Source organism: Paramisgurnus dabryanus, chromosome 2 (assembly GCF_030506205.2).
Source record: "Paramisgurnus dabryanus chromosome 2, PD_genome_1.1, whole genome shotgun sequence".
Taxonomy (NCBI): domain Eukaryota; kingdom Metazoa; phylum Chordata; class Actinopteri; order Cypriniformes; family Cobitidae; genus Paramisgurnus; species Paramisgurnus dabryanus.
The window spans coordinates 36,578,934-36,599,005 of NC_133338.1; the positions used below are offsets into that span (position 1 = coordinate 36,578,934).

The following is a 20,072-nucleotide window of genomic DNA, read 5'->3' on the forward strand; positions in this document are numbered from 1 at the left end:
GTGTTCAAGGCATAAAACGACAAGAAGCATTTGAGGGTGGGATTTGGGGGGTTAGTGCACGTGAGGAAGCACGAAGGGAGAGGGAGGGGTAAGGGGGAGAGTGACGGTACATTCACACGGGACAGAAGGGTTAACGCTTGACGAAAGCCTTGTGTGAAGGGTGGCCAACACATGCTCCGGTTTTCCATAAACGTAATTGGCTGGCTCTGCCTAGGTTATTTGCATAAGGCGATCTGACTTACGCAGATCATGCGTTGCCACTTGAAAAGTTGAGAAACTTCTACTGTGAGCAACGGCAGTGGCGCGGAGCCGACTGATCCACAATTCAGTTTGGCAACGCATGACGTCACCCATTAAAAGTGAATGGGAAGCGTTAACGCTTACAGCCCACGTGAATGTACCGTGAGAGAGAGGGGAGGGGGAGGAGGAGTTAGCTACGCTCCATTTTGTTTGACAACACTTCGGACGTCAACAATAAGTGACGTCCCACAGATTCGCTTAGAGCAGTGGTGACCAACTCTGTTCCTGGAGATCTACTGTCCTGCAGAGTTCAGCTCTAACCCCAATCAAACACACCTGAACCCTGGCAATCAAGCATTTCAGGGCTACCAAAAATAAGAGTCAGGTGTGCTGAAGATGGGCTGGAACTAAAATATGCAGGAGGGTAGATCGCCAGGAACAGGGTTGGTCACCCCTGGCTTAGAGTGCCTTTAAATCATTAATGTAGTAAAAAAGATGTTTCATTGGTCAATGCTGTATCTTTAATAAACCATTTGGGCAAAGGATTGAACAAATTTGGCTAAAATTCCTTCACAGGTGCATTTCTTGAACTAAGGTCATCTACATGCAGGAAGCTGCTAGACAAGGTGCGTTCCAGTCCCATGCAGACATATAAGTGTTCGAAAACACTTCAGCACCTCCCCTACTGTTTCTTCTCTATGACATTGGACAAGATGGAAAGAAGCAATCGACAATGAGGAAATATTACATATGGCTTTTTCCAAATATTGTGGCCCTTTCACGGACATGAAAATTGAACAGTCTAGATAGGAATCCTATCCAAATGCTATTTCCACAGGCACTAAAGGTTGCCCTCTCTTATCTGCTAAAGCTACATCAATTACGAGCTGTCATGGGGGGTGAAGCGATGAAGACAGAGTGCTGAGAAAGAGAGAATATAGATTGACACACTTCTATCTATATTTAAGTTATATTAACACACTTCATACATATCTGACAATCAAATGCATATATAAAGTAACCAAGTGAGCAAATAAAAAAAGCTTTGAATATCTGGAGTTTCAAGTCGTATCTACAGTAATAAAAACATGGATTTTCATGAGGGGTCACTTGGGTGTGAAAACCATGGGTTGACTTTCCACAGCACAGCTCATCTTCCACAACGCATCTTTTCATGCTGTATACTGTACATATCCATGCCATGCATTAACATTTATACAAATGTGGCTTTTAAAACCATATCTTACACAAGAATCAGAGCATATTTGTGCTACATTTGGATTGCAAGAAACATTAATAAACAGAGAGTCATAGAAAGACAGAGAGAGACAACGTGTTACAGCCTGGAGATATTAGACCTCCTGCGATCAACACAGGCCACAGCGTCAGATGCTGAGGAGAGTGTGAACTGTGCACTGGAAAATAGAGATGATTCCTGACCCTATAATAACCGAATTAAAGTGCAATGCTAATCGTCACCTGAACATGTGCATCACTCATGTTCCTTCAACCATTCATCAAGACATCGAGACAAAGACCCCAAATACTCCGTCTCTATGCTTGCCTATCCTCTCTCTCGCTTTTCTTTTGTCAAAAATATAATTGCAGAGCTGAAGAAGAGAGATACGGAGCCAGCATGTTATTTTAATGCAGTGTCAACTCCAATGAAGGTCGTGTAGTGGGAAGCGCTTCCCTGAGCAGAGAGCAATTATGGTTTTCAGCGCGCATAATCAGGCACCCACAGCAGATGGCTTTGAGAGGACGCCAACACCAGAACAGCTCTTCTCCTCTCTCTCACACACACACACACGCGCGCGCACACACACCGAGCGCAGCCTGGACCGCCGTGAGAGCTCCAAAAGATACGGACATAATGCAACCACTCATACTGTTACATAAATGTGCCCTTAAAACAAATAAGCACCCCTCAAATACCTGGAAGGTTGATGGCAGGTGACTGGACACAGAAAAAATGAGGGAGAAATATGACATGCCTGAAAAAGGTACACTGCTTTGACTTCTATTTTTACATGATGGCATTCTAATGTGAAATGCGACCACTTAGTATACACTTGTAGATCGGTGGACACTTACTGTCTAGTGTTCTCACATTTTAAAGTTCATGCAGATTTGCACAAAAGAAACCAGAACATGAACACAATTACCTGCCCACACAGACTCAACCTCACAGGTTTACATGCACAACTCACACATAACACCCTAGTGGACATGTTGTGTGGGATAATGAGAAACAGATTTGATATGCTGAAAGGACAGAACAAAGCAATTAGCAGCATAGCAGTGTGTGTGGATCGCCCTCTGAGAGGGCCTTAAGGCAGGGCCACATACAGACACGCCCATCTGCTCACATCTTCACCCTCATGATCAGAGAACAGATTAGATGTATCTGCATGAGGTGTAAGACTAGTAGACAAGTCAATAACTGATCTGTCAATTTGTGTGGTACGGCATCTATACTTTCCTCATATAAACTTTTAAAATCGTTGTGGTCGACACTATAGATGGTTTCATCGAAAGCACGCGTGTTGTCGTGGTTACGCATCTGAACCGAAGTGGACTTCCGGTCTGCATTTATTTATCGTCTGGCTAGTGGCTAAATTGATCTCTGAAACAAATACCTTCTTGAAAATAAAATGTTTTGGTTTGCTAAAGACGAGGGGAGACAATGAGTAGGTTTGGCAGCCATGAAAACAGCATTTAAACATGACTTATGGGGGTATATTCTCACATCTTGTCTTTTTTTAAGCGTTTTTAAGATGCAAAGTACTCACAGGAAGTTTGGTTTTATCAGGTATGTGCATGTACCATATTTTCCACTGGCAGCACGACTAACATGGCAGGGCATCTCCAGGTTCAAGGTCAGATTATGTATTTCATAAAAGTCTAGTCTAGTAGTCTGGTATAGCAACCTGTTCTTAAAAAAAAAAAAAAAAAAAGAGTAAAAACCGAGTATGAAATCAAACCGTGACCTAAGAACCGAAAATGTAACCGAATCGAGGATTTGGAGAACCGTGACAGACCTATTAATTTTACACAATAATGTTAGCACAGTGTAATAGTTGATACGCTCTAGCTATGATATATTAACATGGGTAATTAACTTGTTATTAAAAATAAACTACTGTGCATTTAGTCCACAAAAGTGGTTTGTTCATGTTGCTAATTAAGGGTTGATATGTCATCCTAACATACATTTAGAGTGTACATTTATATGTATGTATTTATTTGTATTTATGTGATTTTATATATGCTAATCTCTTGCTAAAAAAATTATATTGCAATGGAAGCAATTCTTGTGTGACTGCGTGTAAATTTAGATTGGAAAAATTTTTTTGGTGTTGAGGATGTTAATAGCATGATTATGGAAGGCAATTCAAGTAAACTTAAATAGGTAGAGGAAGATAAGGATGATGAGGATTGGACTCCTAATGCAGTGCTTACAGAGGACAGCCCATAGTGGTGATGAGAAAATGTTGCAGATGGCATGAACATTTTAGATTTATTTCTAAAATAAAATTTCATAAATACCTGATGTATCAAATATGATAAAAGAAATCATATAATTTTTATTTTATATTTTGTCAAAAGGTCCAATAAGCACACCCTCTCCAAAAAGTTGCTTCTTTAAATGCATCAATTTCGAAGGACTGACACTACAGCTATACACAAACACTCCAGAATTAATGACTTCATTTTTTCTCTTTATTTATGACGTTAATCTAATAATTCAGTATTAATTTACATGATAAGCAAAATAACCCAGGATACTCAGTATTGTTCATGATGAAATGATGGAAAAAATAATGAAAATCAAGTAAGTTAAAGGAACAGTATGTAGGATTGTGGCCAAAAGTGGTATTGCAATCACAAAACTTGTGACTAAACCTGGTACTGCAATCACACAACTGGTGGCCAATACATAGCCTGGCTCCGCCCTCCTACGTGCTTCCGCTTAATTTTCATTTCCCTTCAGCAGTACGTCTGGGATTTCTCTATAGAGTTTCGTTTTCTCCTGCAAAAATCTGCAGGACCAATCAGCGAACAGATGGGGGTGGCTAAGAACGATGACGTTGAGGTCGCGCGTCAGTTTGAGTTGTAGTTCAGTAATGGCAGCGGAGAAAGACGTGAGAAAAGCTATTCGGGCCGTTGTTGCAAAACTGCCGAATATACAGAAGTTAAAGCTGGAGCAAGAACCAGGTTTGCTAAGTTTTGTTTGTCTGATTATTCTGACTTGTTGTTTCCGTCCGGTTTCGGTGCATGATATACGTCACGACCTCACGTTAGCGATTGGCTTTGGCAGATCCTGAGTACTCTGGGCAGATCCAATAGTTTTAAACTTCAACAATGGACCCTCCTTAACGGAAGTAACGCTTTCCAATGGAGCGTGGCCAGACTCTCTGTACAAATGAAATGAATGTACGAGAGTCTGGTTGGACCAGGCTAGCCAATACACAAAATGACAACATAAACTTCAGTTGAGGGCTGCAACTCCACTTTTTAAATGACAATATCCTGGCCAGACCACTGTTGTCAATGATATAAGTATTTGAAATTAAAATGATTTCTTAATGTCTAGTGACATATCAGGGCAATTATATGATTAATTGATATAAATTTCTTACATACTGTTCCTTTAATTAGTAAGTAAGTTAAAAATAAAGAAGTATTAAATATCAAGTTTAAGCTTAAAACAAGTAAAGTAATCTGCCGATAGGGTAAGAAAAATTCTACCCGTTCTCACCAAGATGCGTACAAATGACACGCAGTGTGATTATCGTGCAATAGATACGCCAAATTCCGATTTTGCGTGCATATGATACGCCAGTCCTTCCCATTCACTTATATGGCGAATCGTTTCATGTCGTTTTATTTATTGTTTTCTCATTTGTTTTCTGTTTTTTAAACCATTTTCGCTTGGGTTTAGGGTTAGATTTCAGATTTGTTTAAGTAGGTTATTTAATATACAGGTTTCTCTATGTTTTTGTATATATTTAAGCCATGGTCGCTTGGAGTTGGGGTTAGAGTTGGGGTTTGGGTTAGGGTGTCATTTTTATATAACAAAAAGTTGTTCTAACCCTAAACCCCAAGCGAAAATGGTAAAAAAAAACAGAAAACAAATGAGAAAACAATAAATAAAACGACACGAAACGATTCGCCATATAAGTGAATGGGAAGGACTGGCGTATCATATGCACGCAAAATCGGAATTTGGCGTATCTATTGCACGATAATCACACTGCGTATCATTTGTACGCTTTTTGGTGAGAATGGGTTGGAAAAATTACATTGAATTACGTTTTTTTGAATTAGGTTGATGCTTAAATAAGATTTATTTTTCTTACCTGGCTGGCAGATATATTCATCTGTTTTAATCATAAACTCTATTAGATAATTTTGCTTCGCATGTAAATATATCTCGATTTAATCTTTTTTATTTTTATACTGAAAAACAAGACATAAATCCTTAAGGCAGACTTTAGCTGTTGTGCCATGAATCAAGCTATTTTTCATGGCCCTTTCAGCCCCAAGCTTTGTGTTCTTTAAGATGGCTATATAGGTTAAAAATAGCCCACCTTTAAAGTACATGCTTTGAGACCCCTGCATTCTGTTCCTTTCTGTTCTGAATTATGTAAACGCCCCCATAGAAACATCAATCCAGTCAGGGTCAAAAAACCGACTCGAACAAATGCTACAGCCTGTAATTAAGAGCGATTAGTGGACCAGTCATTTAGGCAACCCACCAGCTAGTCGATTTGAAAATAGGTAGTTTTGTACATTTGTACTGAGGTTTGCTGCAGAGGAGAAAAGACAGACAGATGCAGGATTGCGTGTGAGTTACAATCAAATCCACAGAAGGAAGTGAAGGAGTGAGCGAGTGAGTGCAATGTTGGACTTACATCAGAAAAACCTAAAGACGAGTGAGAGGAGAGTTAGGATTGAAAATATAACAAGCAGCAATGAAAGGAACTAATGATCTCACCTTCTCCTGCCAGTGTAGTATCCCGATGATGACGAGAATAAAGACACAAACGCCAATCAATGCTATCGCAGTCAATAAGACTATATTACTGGGGGTTAGGTACAACTTCGCACTCCAACTGCAGAGACACAAAACGAATAACAAAGAACTTTGAAACATTTGCAACACAAGCTCGGTATCATTTTTACGTTCTGTGCAAACTTTAAACATCCTTCGAAACTCTGAGAACGCACATGAAGATATTACACTGAGCAAACCCCTGTATATAATCAAACAACCGTGACATGCGGAGTTTAAAGTGCTTTAGAGAACTCTTATTAGCACGGCGTACCTTCATGCGGGAGCTTTAATATGAGGACTCAAAAGAACCTGAGCAAGCTAAATATAATCAGTCCTGACGTGCTCGCTGACAATCTGAAACATCAGGACATCAAGATGAGCCGCTTTAGAAAATAATAGATGGAGAGTGAGCGAGCGAGCGAGGGAGAGAGCTCGAACGCACTCCATTTACTGAACGAGACACACTCGGTTTATCATTATAAATTGTTTGAAAGCAAAACGGCAGCTGAACAAGCCCGAGTGGATGGAGTCTGTGGGGAATTGTGGGAAATCAAGTGAGCTGCTCAAATATTTATGATAAAGATTGGCGGACAGCTTCATTAAGATACATTTCGTCTGTGCTGGTAAACACATTAAACATTTATGCGAGAGGAAACTCCTTCTTACGGTCCTGATTAAATCTACTGGAAGGTATGGTGGTGTGTGAAACTGCTTTTAATTACATTTGGTTGTAGATTTGGATCTATGGTGCTTGATGGATATAGAAAATTAATGAGGGAACTCTTTGTGCGGTGTACATGGACATTCATACATACATACTGTCTGTAGTACAGATCTGATACATGAACCCACGTGTACCGTACCTGTGGGGGTCATACTGTGGGTATGGTATAACAATGAGCTGGGAGTTTGGAATGATAGCAGTCCACTCCTGTTTCCGGATGTCCTGCAACAGAAACAAGAGAGTGAGAAATGAGACAGAAGAGAGAGAGAGTAACATAACGGTAAATGTTATGGATATTACAGCACATTTGATTTAGGTAGCTAACATTTGGCAAATGTTGACTAGAACTGATCTGCTGTTTCTCTGAAAAACCAAGGGTTTGCAGGAGACTGCTTTACTGCATAATTGGACAGTATTGAACGCAGTCTTAAAGGGACACTCCACTATTTTTGATAATATGCTCGTTTTCCAGCTTCCCTAGAGGTGAACATTTGATTTTTACCGTTTTGGAATCCATTCAGCTGATCTCCGGGTCTGGCGGAATAACTTTTAGCATAGCTTAGCATAAGCCATTGAATCTGATTAGACTATTAACTACAAACTTTCGATATTTTTCCTATTTAAAACTTCTGTAGTTACATCGTGTACTAAGAGTGGCAGAAAATTTAAAGTTGTGATTTTCTAGGCAGATATGGCTAGGAACTATACTCTCATTCAGGGATAATAATCAAGGACTGTGCTTCCGTACCATGGCGGCAGGAGGCTCAATGATACTATGCAGCGTCTAAAATAGTCCCCTGATATTAAAAGTAACCAAGGGGACTATTTTCGGGTAGTCTGTAATATCATTGCACCTGCTGCCGCCATGTTACAGCAGCAAAGTCCTTGATTATTACGCCAGAATGAGAGTATAAGTCGTAGCCATATCTGCCAAGAAAATCGCAACTTTTTAATTTTCTGTTGGTCTTAGTACATGATGTAACTACAGAGGAGTCAAGTTTTAAATAGGAAAAATATCAAAACTCTTTGTTTATTTTTTTGTGCGATGCTAATGGTCTAATCAGATTCAATGGATTATGCTAAGCTGTGCTAAAAGCGGTAGCGCGAGACCTGGAGATCAGCAGAATGGATTCCAAAACGGTAATAATCTAATGTTTAACTCTGAGGGAGCTGGAAAATGAAAGCATTTTCAAAAAAAGTGAAGTGTCCCTTTAATGGAAAAGTTATGTTTATTACACATCCCATCTATAGCAATTTCTGAATATGTAATGGGTGAAACAAGATTTCAGCATCTCTAGTCAATCCAGTTTGGCCTGCATTAACATTGTTCAACTAAATTTGCTAACTAGAAGGAGATGCATCAGGCACAGTCTCAGCTACTGACCGACGATAAACACGAAGTGAAACGTCTGTGCTATTACTTGACCGATCATGACAGATGAATCTAGTTCAACTAGGGAATTCGGCATCACTTTCAAGTGCAGATGGGTGGGTGGAGGAGCCATTTGAAGGCAGGTGATCAAAGCTATGTGAAAACAAGTTTGAAAAATATCTATAAAATTCAGCTACTCAGGCCACCCTGGACACCTCAAACCGTCTACAAGCCTTCAACCGCTAAGCCCAAGTATGATGTTTACTTCAAGTGTTGGATCTATCAAATGCAGCCAAATTATGAAATATTTACTCTGCGTACACAGATAAACTAATAAAAATTAAACAGTAACAAAATTAAAGAAGTGAAATTGCAGAAATCCATATCCAGGGTATGAAAGCCTCTTTCACGTTCTTGTTGAAATCACGAGTGTTCCACTTGCAGTAAACTGCATCATTTTTAGCGCATCCTACTGATAATAAGCCTGCAAACATGAAGCAACATCAATAGTTGTCTATTCCCACAGCTGTGTGCAAAGAAGTTCATTAGAGTAGAGGAAGTCTCCGAAAGCTTTAATGTATTATAAAGATGTTACCTCTATCAATTACAAAGGTAATCTTCCCTCTTCAACATGTTTCTCGACAGCAATTAGTGGAAAGCGTTAAATTCATCTTTTGGAGGGAATCCTCCAGGGGTACAGATTTTAATTTCCGACAACGCATTTATCATAATGTTATGTTAGGTTTAGTGCAGCTACAGAAGCGTGTGGCGTCTTGACTTGCTCGGCTGTGGCTATTTTAAGCACGTGGTTTTTTTTTGTAAATGTGGATGAGTCTTGCAAATGAAATAGATGTGATATTTGGTCCTCCTGCAGGGAGTTCTGCCTACTGCTGAGGTCAACCGTGGGCATAGGCGAAAAAAGAAAGATATGTCAAAGTAAGAAAGCTTCCACTGCTGATCTGAGCATTAGAGAGTAAGAGCAGCTAAGGGGTCTATGCGTTAAGGGTATGTTAACCAAGATTTCCTTGCTTTGTGAATACGCAATGAAGAGATCCTTATTGGGCCTTTATCAAATACAGAAAGATAATGATAATTTAATGATAAAATGGTAATGCGTTATTTAAAGGTGCACTGAGAAACTTTTAGAATGATCTCTTGAAAAAAATGCAATAAAATATACATAACTATATTATCAGTGGTGTATAAAGACCTAACATAATGAACTGTATTGATTTTTTAAATCTTAGAATGAGCCGTTTTTCTACATACACCGTGGATCCCCTTATATAGAAGTTGCCGTGATGTTTCTACAGTAGCCCAAAACGGACAAACTGTTCTACAAAGTGCGTTTCATCCCTATTTTGTCTAAGACGATGATATGTTTGTCCTGTGGCAGCTACCGTAGGTTCTCTTTGCGTTTAAAAATTGAGGTTGGTTGCAATTCTCACCACTAGATGCCGCTAGGAAAAACCCATACTGTGCCTTTAACTGTAGGTTCACAACACCACCGGCGAGCAGAAAAAAAGAGTTTAAATCAGCTCAACTTTATGGTAATGAGCTATGACACGGTTCGGCGGCAACCAATCGTAAGGCGGAAGCATTCGCTTTAGAGGAGTCAAGAGAATACATTCGCGCGTCAGAGCGTCCACTACACTTTTTCTATAGCGTCGTTGGCACGGCAGTCAAAAAAAAATTTGTACGCTCTCCCTGGTGGCAGTGTGAACGTACAGTAAGAATAGAATCTACTACATTTCAAATGCATTTTAATGCAAATAAATTTTTTTTACTTTTACTTATGTTTCAAACTTAATGTGAAACAAAAAGATGATCTAATATCTGTGGCTGGTTAAATTCTAGAATGTTAGTATTCATTAGGTTGTACTGTTGGTACTGGGCATTTTATGAATAGAGATACAATAGTGATAGAAAAGACTGAAGAGCTTTCCCATCTCCACAAGAATTCAGAGCTCAAAACTCAGCTGGAACTGTGAAAACAACCACATATGCAGAGCTTTTGTGAGAAAACACTCTGACAAAATCGTACGCTTTCATTTTCCTTTGTTTTTGTAAGATGCATGGCAACATGGCAAATGGGTATATGTGAGCTTTGCTCATGCATGATGTCTGTAAATGTGTGTGTGTGTTTCCGTGTGTATGTGTGTTTCCATGTGTATGTGCGTTAGTAAATTGAATCTGCAATTCTAATAGCTGTTTGATAAAGACCTCTGTTTAGCTCTCTGACAGCAGAGGAAGTCAACGTCTTACATTTAAATGAGCAACACTGGAGGAATTTTTAAGAAAATGGTGGGAAGGGGGTCGGGAGAGATTTCAATTGGTACTTTTTAAAATACAACCAGACAGTGGCAAAATGATGAAGAAAAATTTGGCATAGGTACATTAAAGGTACATTTGGCAGATATTAAGTCAGATATTAAAGGGTTCTCTGTTTGAGAGACCACAGAAAAATGTGATAATAACCACCCAGCCAAATTCGAATGATAAAAAAAACAGCAAATAAATAAAATAAGGTACACTCTTAGAAAGGATGTGTTAATTTTTTACACATTGTTTTATGTTATCCTATTTAACACATTTTGTGCTATTTTGTGTTCAAATACATAAAAGGAATAACACAAGATGTGTTAAAACAACACAAAGGGGCGGTTTCCCAGACAGGGATTAGACTAGTCCTTAACTAAAATAAATGTAAAATCTGTCAAAAGGGAAAATAACTTGCCGTGAAATATCTTAAAATACATCAGTGCCCTTTGTTTTACCTCAAAATGCACACAGGTAATGTTTTTGGTACAGCTTGTTTGTTAAAACTAGTTATATTTCTTAATCAAACTAATCCCTGTCCGGGAAACCACCAGAAGAGTGTTAAATTAGTCAGGTTAAGGACAACACATTAAATAGCCCCGTCCAAATGGTTAGCTAAAATCTATAATGGGTAACACTTCTCACCCCTTGTATGAGACTGTAAGCTCCTTGAGAAGCACCTTTAGTAAAAGACTGCTGCATCCTCAATGGAAGAAGGAGCGCTTCCGCAGGTCCTTTATTCCAGCTGCAGTTAGACTTTTTAATGCAACATCTTAATTTAACACTGTTAGCTCCTCACAGAACTTACTATTCTACACTGGTCATTATTCTGTATTATGTATTTAAATGTGTATGGTGTTCTTTATTCATATACTTTTTCACTTTATTATTATTATGTTAATTATCATTATTGTTATTACTATTGTTGCTGTCTTTTTCACGTCTTTTGAGCTGCTGTAACACCAAATTTCCCCCAATGGGGATTAATAAAGTTATCATCATCAAATAATCCTGAACAGAGAAATGTTGAAAAACTGTTTAACTCTGCACTACATAGCTCACAGTCTTTGACACATGTTTCAGCAATACATTTCTAACATTTATAATGTATTTAAAACAGGTCTCTGAAATGACTTTACACAGACTTTAAAGTGCATTAAAGGGAAAACATTTTTATCATTATGAGTATAAACCTTTGACCTTTCACGCAATGAGCTATACAGGAGTAAATACTTTTCATTAAATTCAAACCCATGACCTTGACGTTGCCAGTTCAGCTATAAAAAAGCTGTAAATGTGAATTTCCACAAACTATCTCTATATTAGCTGTTAATTGGGTATTACTACACTACACCATGTTATATTCAATGTCTTTCTCCTCTCAGACACAGTTAGGAGCAGGTAAAAACCAGGCCATCTGCATGCTCTTGCTCTCCTGGGGCTTGTCTTTCAAGCTTCCCACCTCCCTCTCTCCATATGCTAAGCTTGTGTGAGAATGTATGTCGGTACCTTCCCTCCAGGGGGCCGAGGGATGCCCACAAACAGGTGATCCAGAAAGTTGGCACTGCGCCCCAGACCGAGCACTGTGTAGGGCAACTGGAGAGAGAGATGAGCTGACTGGCTGAGCTGCCCCGCTGCAGACAAAAAGAAGAGGAGTGTTACTGAGGTGAAATTGTAGGAGTGGAGGTTACACGACTGAGGTTGGAAGTGTGAAAGGTGAATGACAGAAATGGCACAATGTGAGGGCAGAGAAATGCAAGGTAGGTAACATGGAGAAATTTGGAACAGTACATGAACAGGTGTTAGAGGCGGTAGAGATAATGAAGAAGAATAGCATAGAAGAAACTGTTTCTATTAGTGTCATACTGTATGTAAATAAGTCTTGCTAAAAGAACAGAACTCAGCTGTGTTTAGGTCCTCATTATGAGGTATAAATCAACCGCACCTCAACAAGGCAGATTTTTTCAATTTGAAGTGCACGAAATAATTTTATGTCTACGTTTTGCTGGTTAATGTATGATAGTGGGACTCTGACTCAAGCAAATAAAAATTTTTAAATAAAAAAAAATTAATAAAGCAAAAATATTGTTTTCATGTATGGACATTAATTCATTGATAACGTTAAAGGGATACTTCAGCCAAATATAAAAATTACCCCATGATTTATTACCAAGCAATCCGATATACATATGTCCATCAGACTAACACATTTGGGGTTATTTTAGTAAATCTCCTTGTTTATACAAGCTTATAATGGTAGAAAACAGGGTTTAGGGAACAACTTATGTCTTTGAAACCCAAAAAAGTGCCTCCATCCTTCACAGAAGTAATCCTAGCGATTAAATAAATAGAGTCAAGGGATTAAAATAAAGGTCTAGCTTACCATCTTGAACTAGTTATTGGCTGGTTATTATAGTTTATAAAGTTTAAAATATGGATATTTTTCTTACAAAATCGCATTGATTACCCAGAGAAAATCTTTATTAACCCATTGGAGCCGTGTTGATTACCTCTGTGAAGGATGAATGCACTTTTTGGGGGTTTAAAGTCAGACATTGTTCCCTGATCCGTCTTCTACCTTTATAAGCTTGGAAAAGCAAGGACATTTACTAAAATAACTCCAAATGTGTTCGTCTGGATGATAGACATAAGAAGGATAGACATAAGTATCTCAGAGTGCTAAAGGGTGAGTAAATCATGGGGTAATTTTTTATTTTGGCTGGAGTAAAAAAGTGTACCGTATGTGTTCTCACATTAACGGACTACACTGTGAAAAACACAAAACCTCATACAAGAATCAGGTGTGAAGCAATACGCATTTATATTTAAAGGTTTTACTCTAGGCTTCAGAATTTACACCATAATGATGCAAGATACAAAGATACAAGTGTCTAACCTGAGTCTTATCAAAAATAAAAGAGTGAGAGACAATGAGGGGACATATAGGCACATACACTGGAATTTTGTATGTGATCTGTGGATCCATTAAGCTAATAGACAAAGAAACGAAAGAATAAGAAACAAAAAACTAAGCCTTTCTATAGTACCAGGCTCAGTTCTGTACCCGAGGGTTGTCTGATTTAGAACTGGTTTGTTCTCTGTGTGTGCGGCTGTGTGCATGAACATTCAAATGTGCTTCTTTGCCCAAGTGCCATTTCTGGTAAGCCATTACCATAAACAGTATATTTCCCTGAAGTTAATATAATTAAGCAGGACAAAATATGTGTCAAAATATCAGATCTATACTAGGCCTTTGCCACGAAGTCATTAATCATAATCAAACAACAATACTGACAAGGAAAAGAAAAAACGCTGTGGTGTAACTGAATGTATACTTGAATAATGACTTCAGAAATGCCTTAAGGAGCTAGAATACACGCCACTGTTTTAATTCAGGTTTCTTAATCCTCGTCCTGGGGACGCACATCAGACATACAAAGTGTGAAGTGATAGGTGCCCAGAACCAGGATTAAAAACTATTGCTTTAATTTTATTTGTTAATAATACAATTATTTAAAGGGGACATTTCACAATACTTTTTTTAAAATGTAAAATAAATATTTGGTGTCCATAGATTAAATATGTGAAGTTGTAGCTCAAAATACTGTATAGGTAATTTATTATAACATGTTAAAATTGCCATTTTGTAGGTGTGTGCAAAAATTTGCAGTTTTTGGTCCTTTAATATGCAAATGAGCTGATCTCTGCACATAATGGCAGTGCCATGGTTAGATAGTGCAGATTAAGGGTTGGTATTATTCCCTTCTGACATCACAAGGGGAGCCAAATTTCAATGACCTATTTTTTCACATGCCTGCAAAGAATGGTTTACCAAAAATAAGTTACTGGGTTGATCTTTCTCACATTTTCTAGGTTGATAAGAGCACTGGGGACCCAATTATAGCACTTAAACATGGAATAAGCCACATTTTCATGATATGTCCCCTTTAACTTTTTAAAGAAATAATGAGATCAATAGCATATCAATAATGTGCTAATGTGTGGTATCGAATTTGCTTTCAAGAACAATCACTGTCATGGCCTACTAAAATTTTTATATTGTGAAATTTCATAATCTTCTGTAGAATTTGAATTCGTATTTCATTGCACTGCAATCAATCAAATGTTGAAGCTCATTGTTTTAAGTCTTTCAGTAGTTTTTGTCAATTAACAACGCTACTCATCTGAAAACAAATCAATTGAGCCACATTAAACAGTTTATAGATACAAACACACAGGCGGTGGTGTAAGATGTTTAGCGAGAGCCCGATTTGTTAGAGAGACAGCAAACATATCGGTTTCCAACATATGAGTGAGTGTCCAAACCATCTCATGGGACACAAAGAGGATTGAGCCAAGTACAAGCAGAGGTGCGATACACGCTAATAGAGCTGTAGCTTTCCTCCTACACACACACACCCACTCAATCACAATCCATACAAGTGCAAGTGCACATATTCACTCCAACACTCCAGCTGTACTACCATTTAGGTAGAGTATGCACTCTTTATGCATGCAATGCGAAGATAGACAGCGTGACAGAGAGGGAGAGAATCCTAAATCTACCTAATAACAGGCAAGTGGAAAGCACTTTTAAGAACAAGGATAAATGGTTTACCAGTGTACCTAACTTCAAAAATATCCTCTCTAGCCACACTTCATAAACAGATTACAAGATATACATTGCAATAGAAGCAAACATAGACTGAAAGCAGATTTTAGTGTCCACACACACACTCGTCCTAAACCCAACAGCCCAGATCATCTCCCCAAGCGAACCTGTTTGTTAAATGATCTTGGGTCTAGCGTCGCTATAGAAACCATCCTTTGCCCTCTCGATAGGGCGCTTGTGGAGCGATAAAAGGAACAAATGGTGGCGATGCTGCCTGGGCCTGGGGGATTAGAGAGGTTAGAGAGAAATAGCCGCTTGCTGAGCCACACAGCCAAAATGGCGGCCTGATCCAGACACTGATTTGTGTGTAGCGACACGTGTCTGCGCTGAGTGAGATAAGTAGAGTCTTCCAGAAGGCCCTAACAGCGATTCCCATCTTATCACGCCACCGTCACAAAAAACAGCAGAGCTGAAATACGGCCACTTTTAACCAGAATGAAATTATGTGCGGGGAAGAGAAACAACTGGAGTGACTAAATGACATGAAAGTTTAAAATATTCACAACAATCTTTTATGCTCACATTAAAACTTCTTTTAAAATGTAAATGTTCTGAGTTTGGACTTTTAAGTCTGGAGTATTTTTTGTTATACGGTTTTAGTTTTCATGCACATTTAATGCCAAAAAATTCTGACTTTGAGCTAACATGCATTTGCTTCTCTAGATTTTAAGGTCAATGTCTTCTGCTTGCAGATAATCTGGTGCTGCTGTTTCTTACCATGGAGCCTTAAGCAGTTTCTTGACCTCAAAACACAAAAACAACCATATGTGATCTTGCCTGTTAAATCCCAGCTAAAGTATTATTTTGTGATTTGCTGTTTTCTACATAAAATCATCCAACATAATGAAAATAACATTCTGTAAAAATATATCATTTTTTTCTGTAATACTAACTGTTTGTGTTAAAGACTGAAATCAATGTGAAATTAAACTTTGATGCTAGATTAGATTATAAGACTTTAGCCTGGTTTTACAGGCAGAGTCACAAATTCCAAAAAGACCAAACACCCATCAGAGACCCTTACAAACCCTTTTGAAGGCCATTCAATTCCAAACCTAACTAGTAACATGCAGAACCTCAACCACAAAGCTTTGAATTATCAACAGATGACATGGGCAAATGGGCATTACTTTGACAGTGGTCAAAAGTTAGAATAAAATGAACCCAATTGGAAACAACCACAAAAAATAACAATCAAAGAGAAGACTATACACCCAGATACAGTGCAATATTATTTATGTGACATGAATAATACCATAATTAAGGAATATCAGTATAAAAAACATTGTAAACAAAAATATTTCCATAAAACTTTCCATACTCTTGGCAATAATTAATCAAAAAGGTATGTTCAAAGCTGTTGTACAATATCTAACATATGTAGTAAGTAAGGGATAATGTACAGTATATGCAGAAATAATCCCTGACAGTGTGATTAAGACCTGCCGCAAAGTGGAGGGTCTTGTATCACACTTAAGCGGTGTAAAGTACAGGAGAAAATTCTAAGGAGAAGAGTTATCTTGATGCATGATATTATTTTTATTGCCTACTATTCCTATTTTACAATTCAAAATTGTGCACGAAAATAGATTGGGAACAAAGCCAGCATTAAGTCTCTGTTGTGCGCACTCCAGCTGGCCGTCCATCTTTCATTTACAGGGTAAGTCCATATATGGAAACGTGCATCACATGGGACATCACCATTGATAAAGCCAAAGCTGCAATAACAAATATTTTGCGATAACAACTGGCACCCTGTACATTATCCTGCTTATTATTACATAGCTATTTACCTCATAAGTATGGTAAAGAACATTAAATATTGATTTAAAACATTGTATTGCTCATTTTTAACAAATGCAGACCTACCGCAAAGAAAACTCGTTTACTTGAGGTTTTAAGGTTCAAATGTCACAAACACACTATTTGGTTTATCAATTTGTAAATATAATGTACTATAGTTATATACTGTATGTTATTAAAAGACATATTAATATTTAATTTTTGAGTAATATTAAACTGTACCTATCAAAATGATTTGCAGCAACCGGATTACATTGTGCTATTAGTTTTGAACGGCTGTAATCTGGGAATAACAAACCTGCAAATGTCGCAACTGGCCAACCAGAATCAAGCATTCCAATGAGCCGTGTAATACAATGTTTTAATCAAATACAATGCTGTAAAATAACCAATACCACATGGTCTTCTGTGGCTTATTGCTTGTTGTACAGGGTAATTATTTTTTATATCTCTTGCTAGATATTTTTATTACTTTTTTTTTTTTTGAACTTTTTATTTATATATTTTTTTCTTTTACACCACAAAAACAACACAAACATTATCTGAGGCAATAAATGAATAAAATAATAATAATAATAATACTATACAACCATATAATAATATAAAGTAAAAAAAAAAAAAAAAAAAAAAAAAAAAAAAAAAAAAAAAAAAAAAAAAAAAAAAAAAACAACACACATTTTTTCCAATTTATAAATCTAGGTATTCTTTAACCATGTACCAACTCTGATTGAAAAGGTCTGTTTTCAGTTGTAATGATGCAGTCATTTTTTCCATCATGTAAATCTGTTTTAATCTATGTTTCCATTCAATTACACTTGGTGATTTCACAGACTTCCAGTTAGCAGTTATGTTTTTTTTAGCAATTAATAGTAACACACGTATAATATATCTTTGTTCAGCATTGAAAACATCACTTGATACAACCCCCAGTAAGCAAGACTGCACAGTTAATGGAACTTCTCTTTTTACAATTTTCTCCATTTCTTCTTTAATATTTTTCCAATACTCAAGAATTACAGAACAATCCCAAAATGTGTGTGTATGGTTACCTATTTTACCACATTTTCTCCAGCATACAGCTGAAGATTGATCTTTTATAAACTTTGAAATAACCAAAGGAGTCTGAAAATACCGTATTTTAAGTTTCCAGTCAAATTCCTTCCACTGTTGGCTATTAATTCCCTTGTGGCACTTATAACAAAGTTTATCCCACAACTCATCTTCTATCTCTATATTGGCTATATTTTTATTACTTACTATAATGAATACTAATACCTGCCCAACATTTTAGCTAGTTTATTGCACCAATACCGCTGCACTGAATCTTCGACCTTGCTACAGCTGGAGAGAAAGAAAGAGCAAGAGTGGTAATTAAGTAAGAAAGATCTACATTAGATCAAACCTCTCTCTTTCTCTCGCCATGTATATGTGCAATAAACAAAATGAAAAGACTTTGGGTTGTCCTAGAAGAAAGAAAGGAATGAGGTGTTCAAATCAATTACAGAAAAAAGGAGCTTCCAAAGAAGGTCATTATCAGTTTTTTTCTAGAACGATCGCTCTTCATGGGGAGGAAGCAGATGATACGGTTTGTGAGATGAGTGTAAACGCTCTCTCTTTGTGATTTTGATGGATTGGAGTGAGACACAGAGACAGAGGGGAAGGTAACACAAGCTGAGATGTGAAAAAATCCCTTCTTCTGCGCTGTCACCATGACGATCAAGATGTGATAAAGACATATGTACTTAAGAGTCAGGATGAGTGTGTCTGCTCATATTTTAGGGCTGCATGATTAAAACGAGTGGTTTTCTCACACAGGAGAGGATAGATGGTTAAAGAAACACGGAAGCAGAGAGGATAATCCGGCGGGCTAGTACGTGTCGGGGTCTCTATTTGCAGTGGTGAAGAGTGAGATTGGAGGATTCAAAGAGCTCTGATCAATACTAATCGCAACTCTCACTCTTGCGGCTCAGCTTGACTACATTTCACAGCTCATATGTGCCAGTGTCAACGAGGAGAAATAAAGACAAAACCGTTTGACTTCTAACATGTATCAGATAAGAAAGAAACAATAATGTGCAAATAACCAGGCAAGCTGGATATGAGCAAATACACCTACACTAAACCTGTGCCTCCGGAAAACTTTTACAGATTTCTCAATTTAATGAACGTCCTTTAGCCCTTGGATGTTTGGTTATGAATTTTTCGGCTAATATAACTATGCTTTCGGCTACCAATAAGAATGCAGTAATCTCTATTACGTTTACTGCATTTTGATCAAGTTTAAATCCGTCCTCAGAAATGCTGCAGATATTTCTCCCAAAATCAATATAGGAAATGCTAAAAAGTCAGCAGATTGTGTCTTTGTCTGGACTTGAGTGTGTACTGAGGACACGTAAGATTGTGTCTGTGTTTCCCCGCTCTGAAGATTCATTATATGCCACATACATTTGGCTAATTAACGAGAACAGGCCCGAGCTCCATATCGATCTGGATCTTCTCTTCAACCTCATCAGTCTCTGTTCTGCTTCCTCTCATGTTTGCTACCATACTTCACCCTTCCCCGCTCATATTCTTTCTGGTTATTTACACCTTTCATTCATTAGCTTAGCACCGCAAGGGTCATTCCAATTACAGAAGCATGAAAACACAGCAATCTGAAGTATCTTAACATCTTGAGATATGATATAAGAGGCTCCCCCTCCACACACACACACACACGATTTACCTTAAGGCAATAGATATAACCCACACACGAGCAAGAAAGAAAAAAATACAAACTGCAACACCCGTACAATAAGGTTTTATTTGTTGATATTAGTAAATGCATTAACTAACATTAATAAACAATGAACAATATAGTTTTTCAGCATGTATTAATTTT

At 37.7% G+C, this 20,072-nt stretch overlaps 1 protein-coding gene across 1 annotated transcript in view; it reads right to left on the reverse strand.

The window, feature by feature from the left end:
* itfg1 (integrin alpha FG-GAP repeat containing 1) overlaps positions 1 to 20,072 on the reverse strand; it is a 194,730-nt gene that overhangs the window by 4,086 nt on the left and 170,572 nt on the right. The window contains exons 15-17 of the mRNA XM_065289315.2: positions 12,226 to 12,350; positions 7,165 to 7,247; positions 6,242 to 6,359 (exon numbers count right to left, since the gene is read on the reverse strand). Of these exons, the coding sequence (XP_065145387.1) occupies positions 6,242 to 6,359; positions 7,165 to 7,247; positions 12,226 to 12,350 (326 nt within the window). The remainder of the gene's footprint in view (positions 1 to 6,241; positions 6,360 to 7,164; positions 7,248 to 12,225; positions 12,351 to 20,072) is intronic.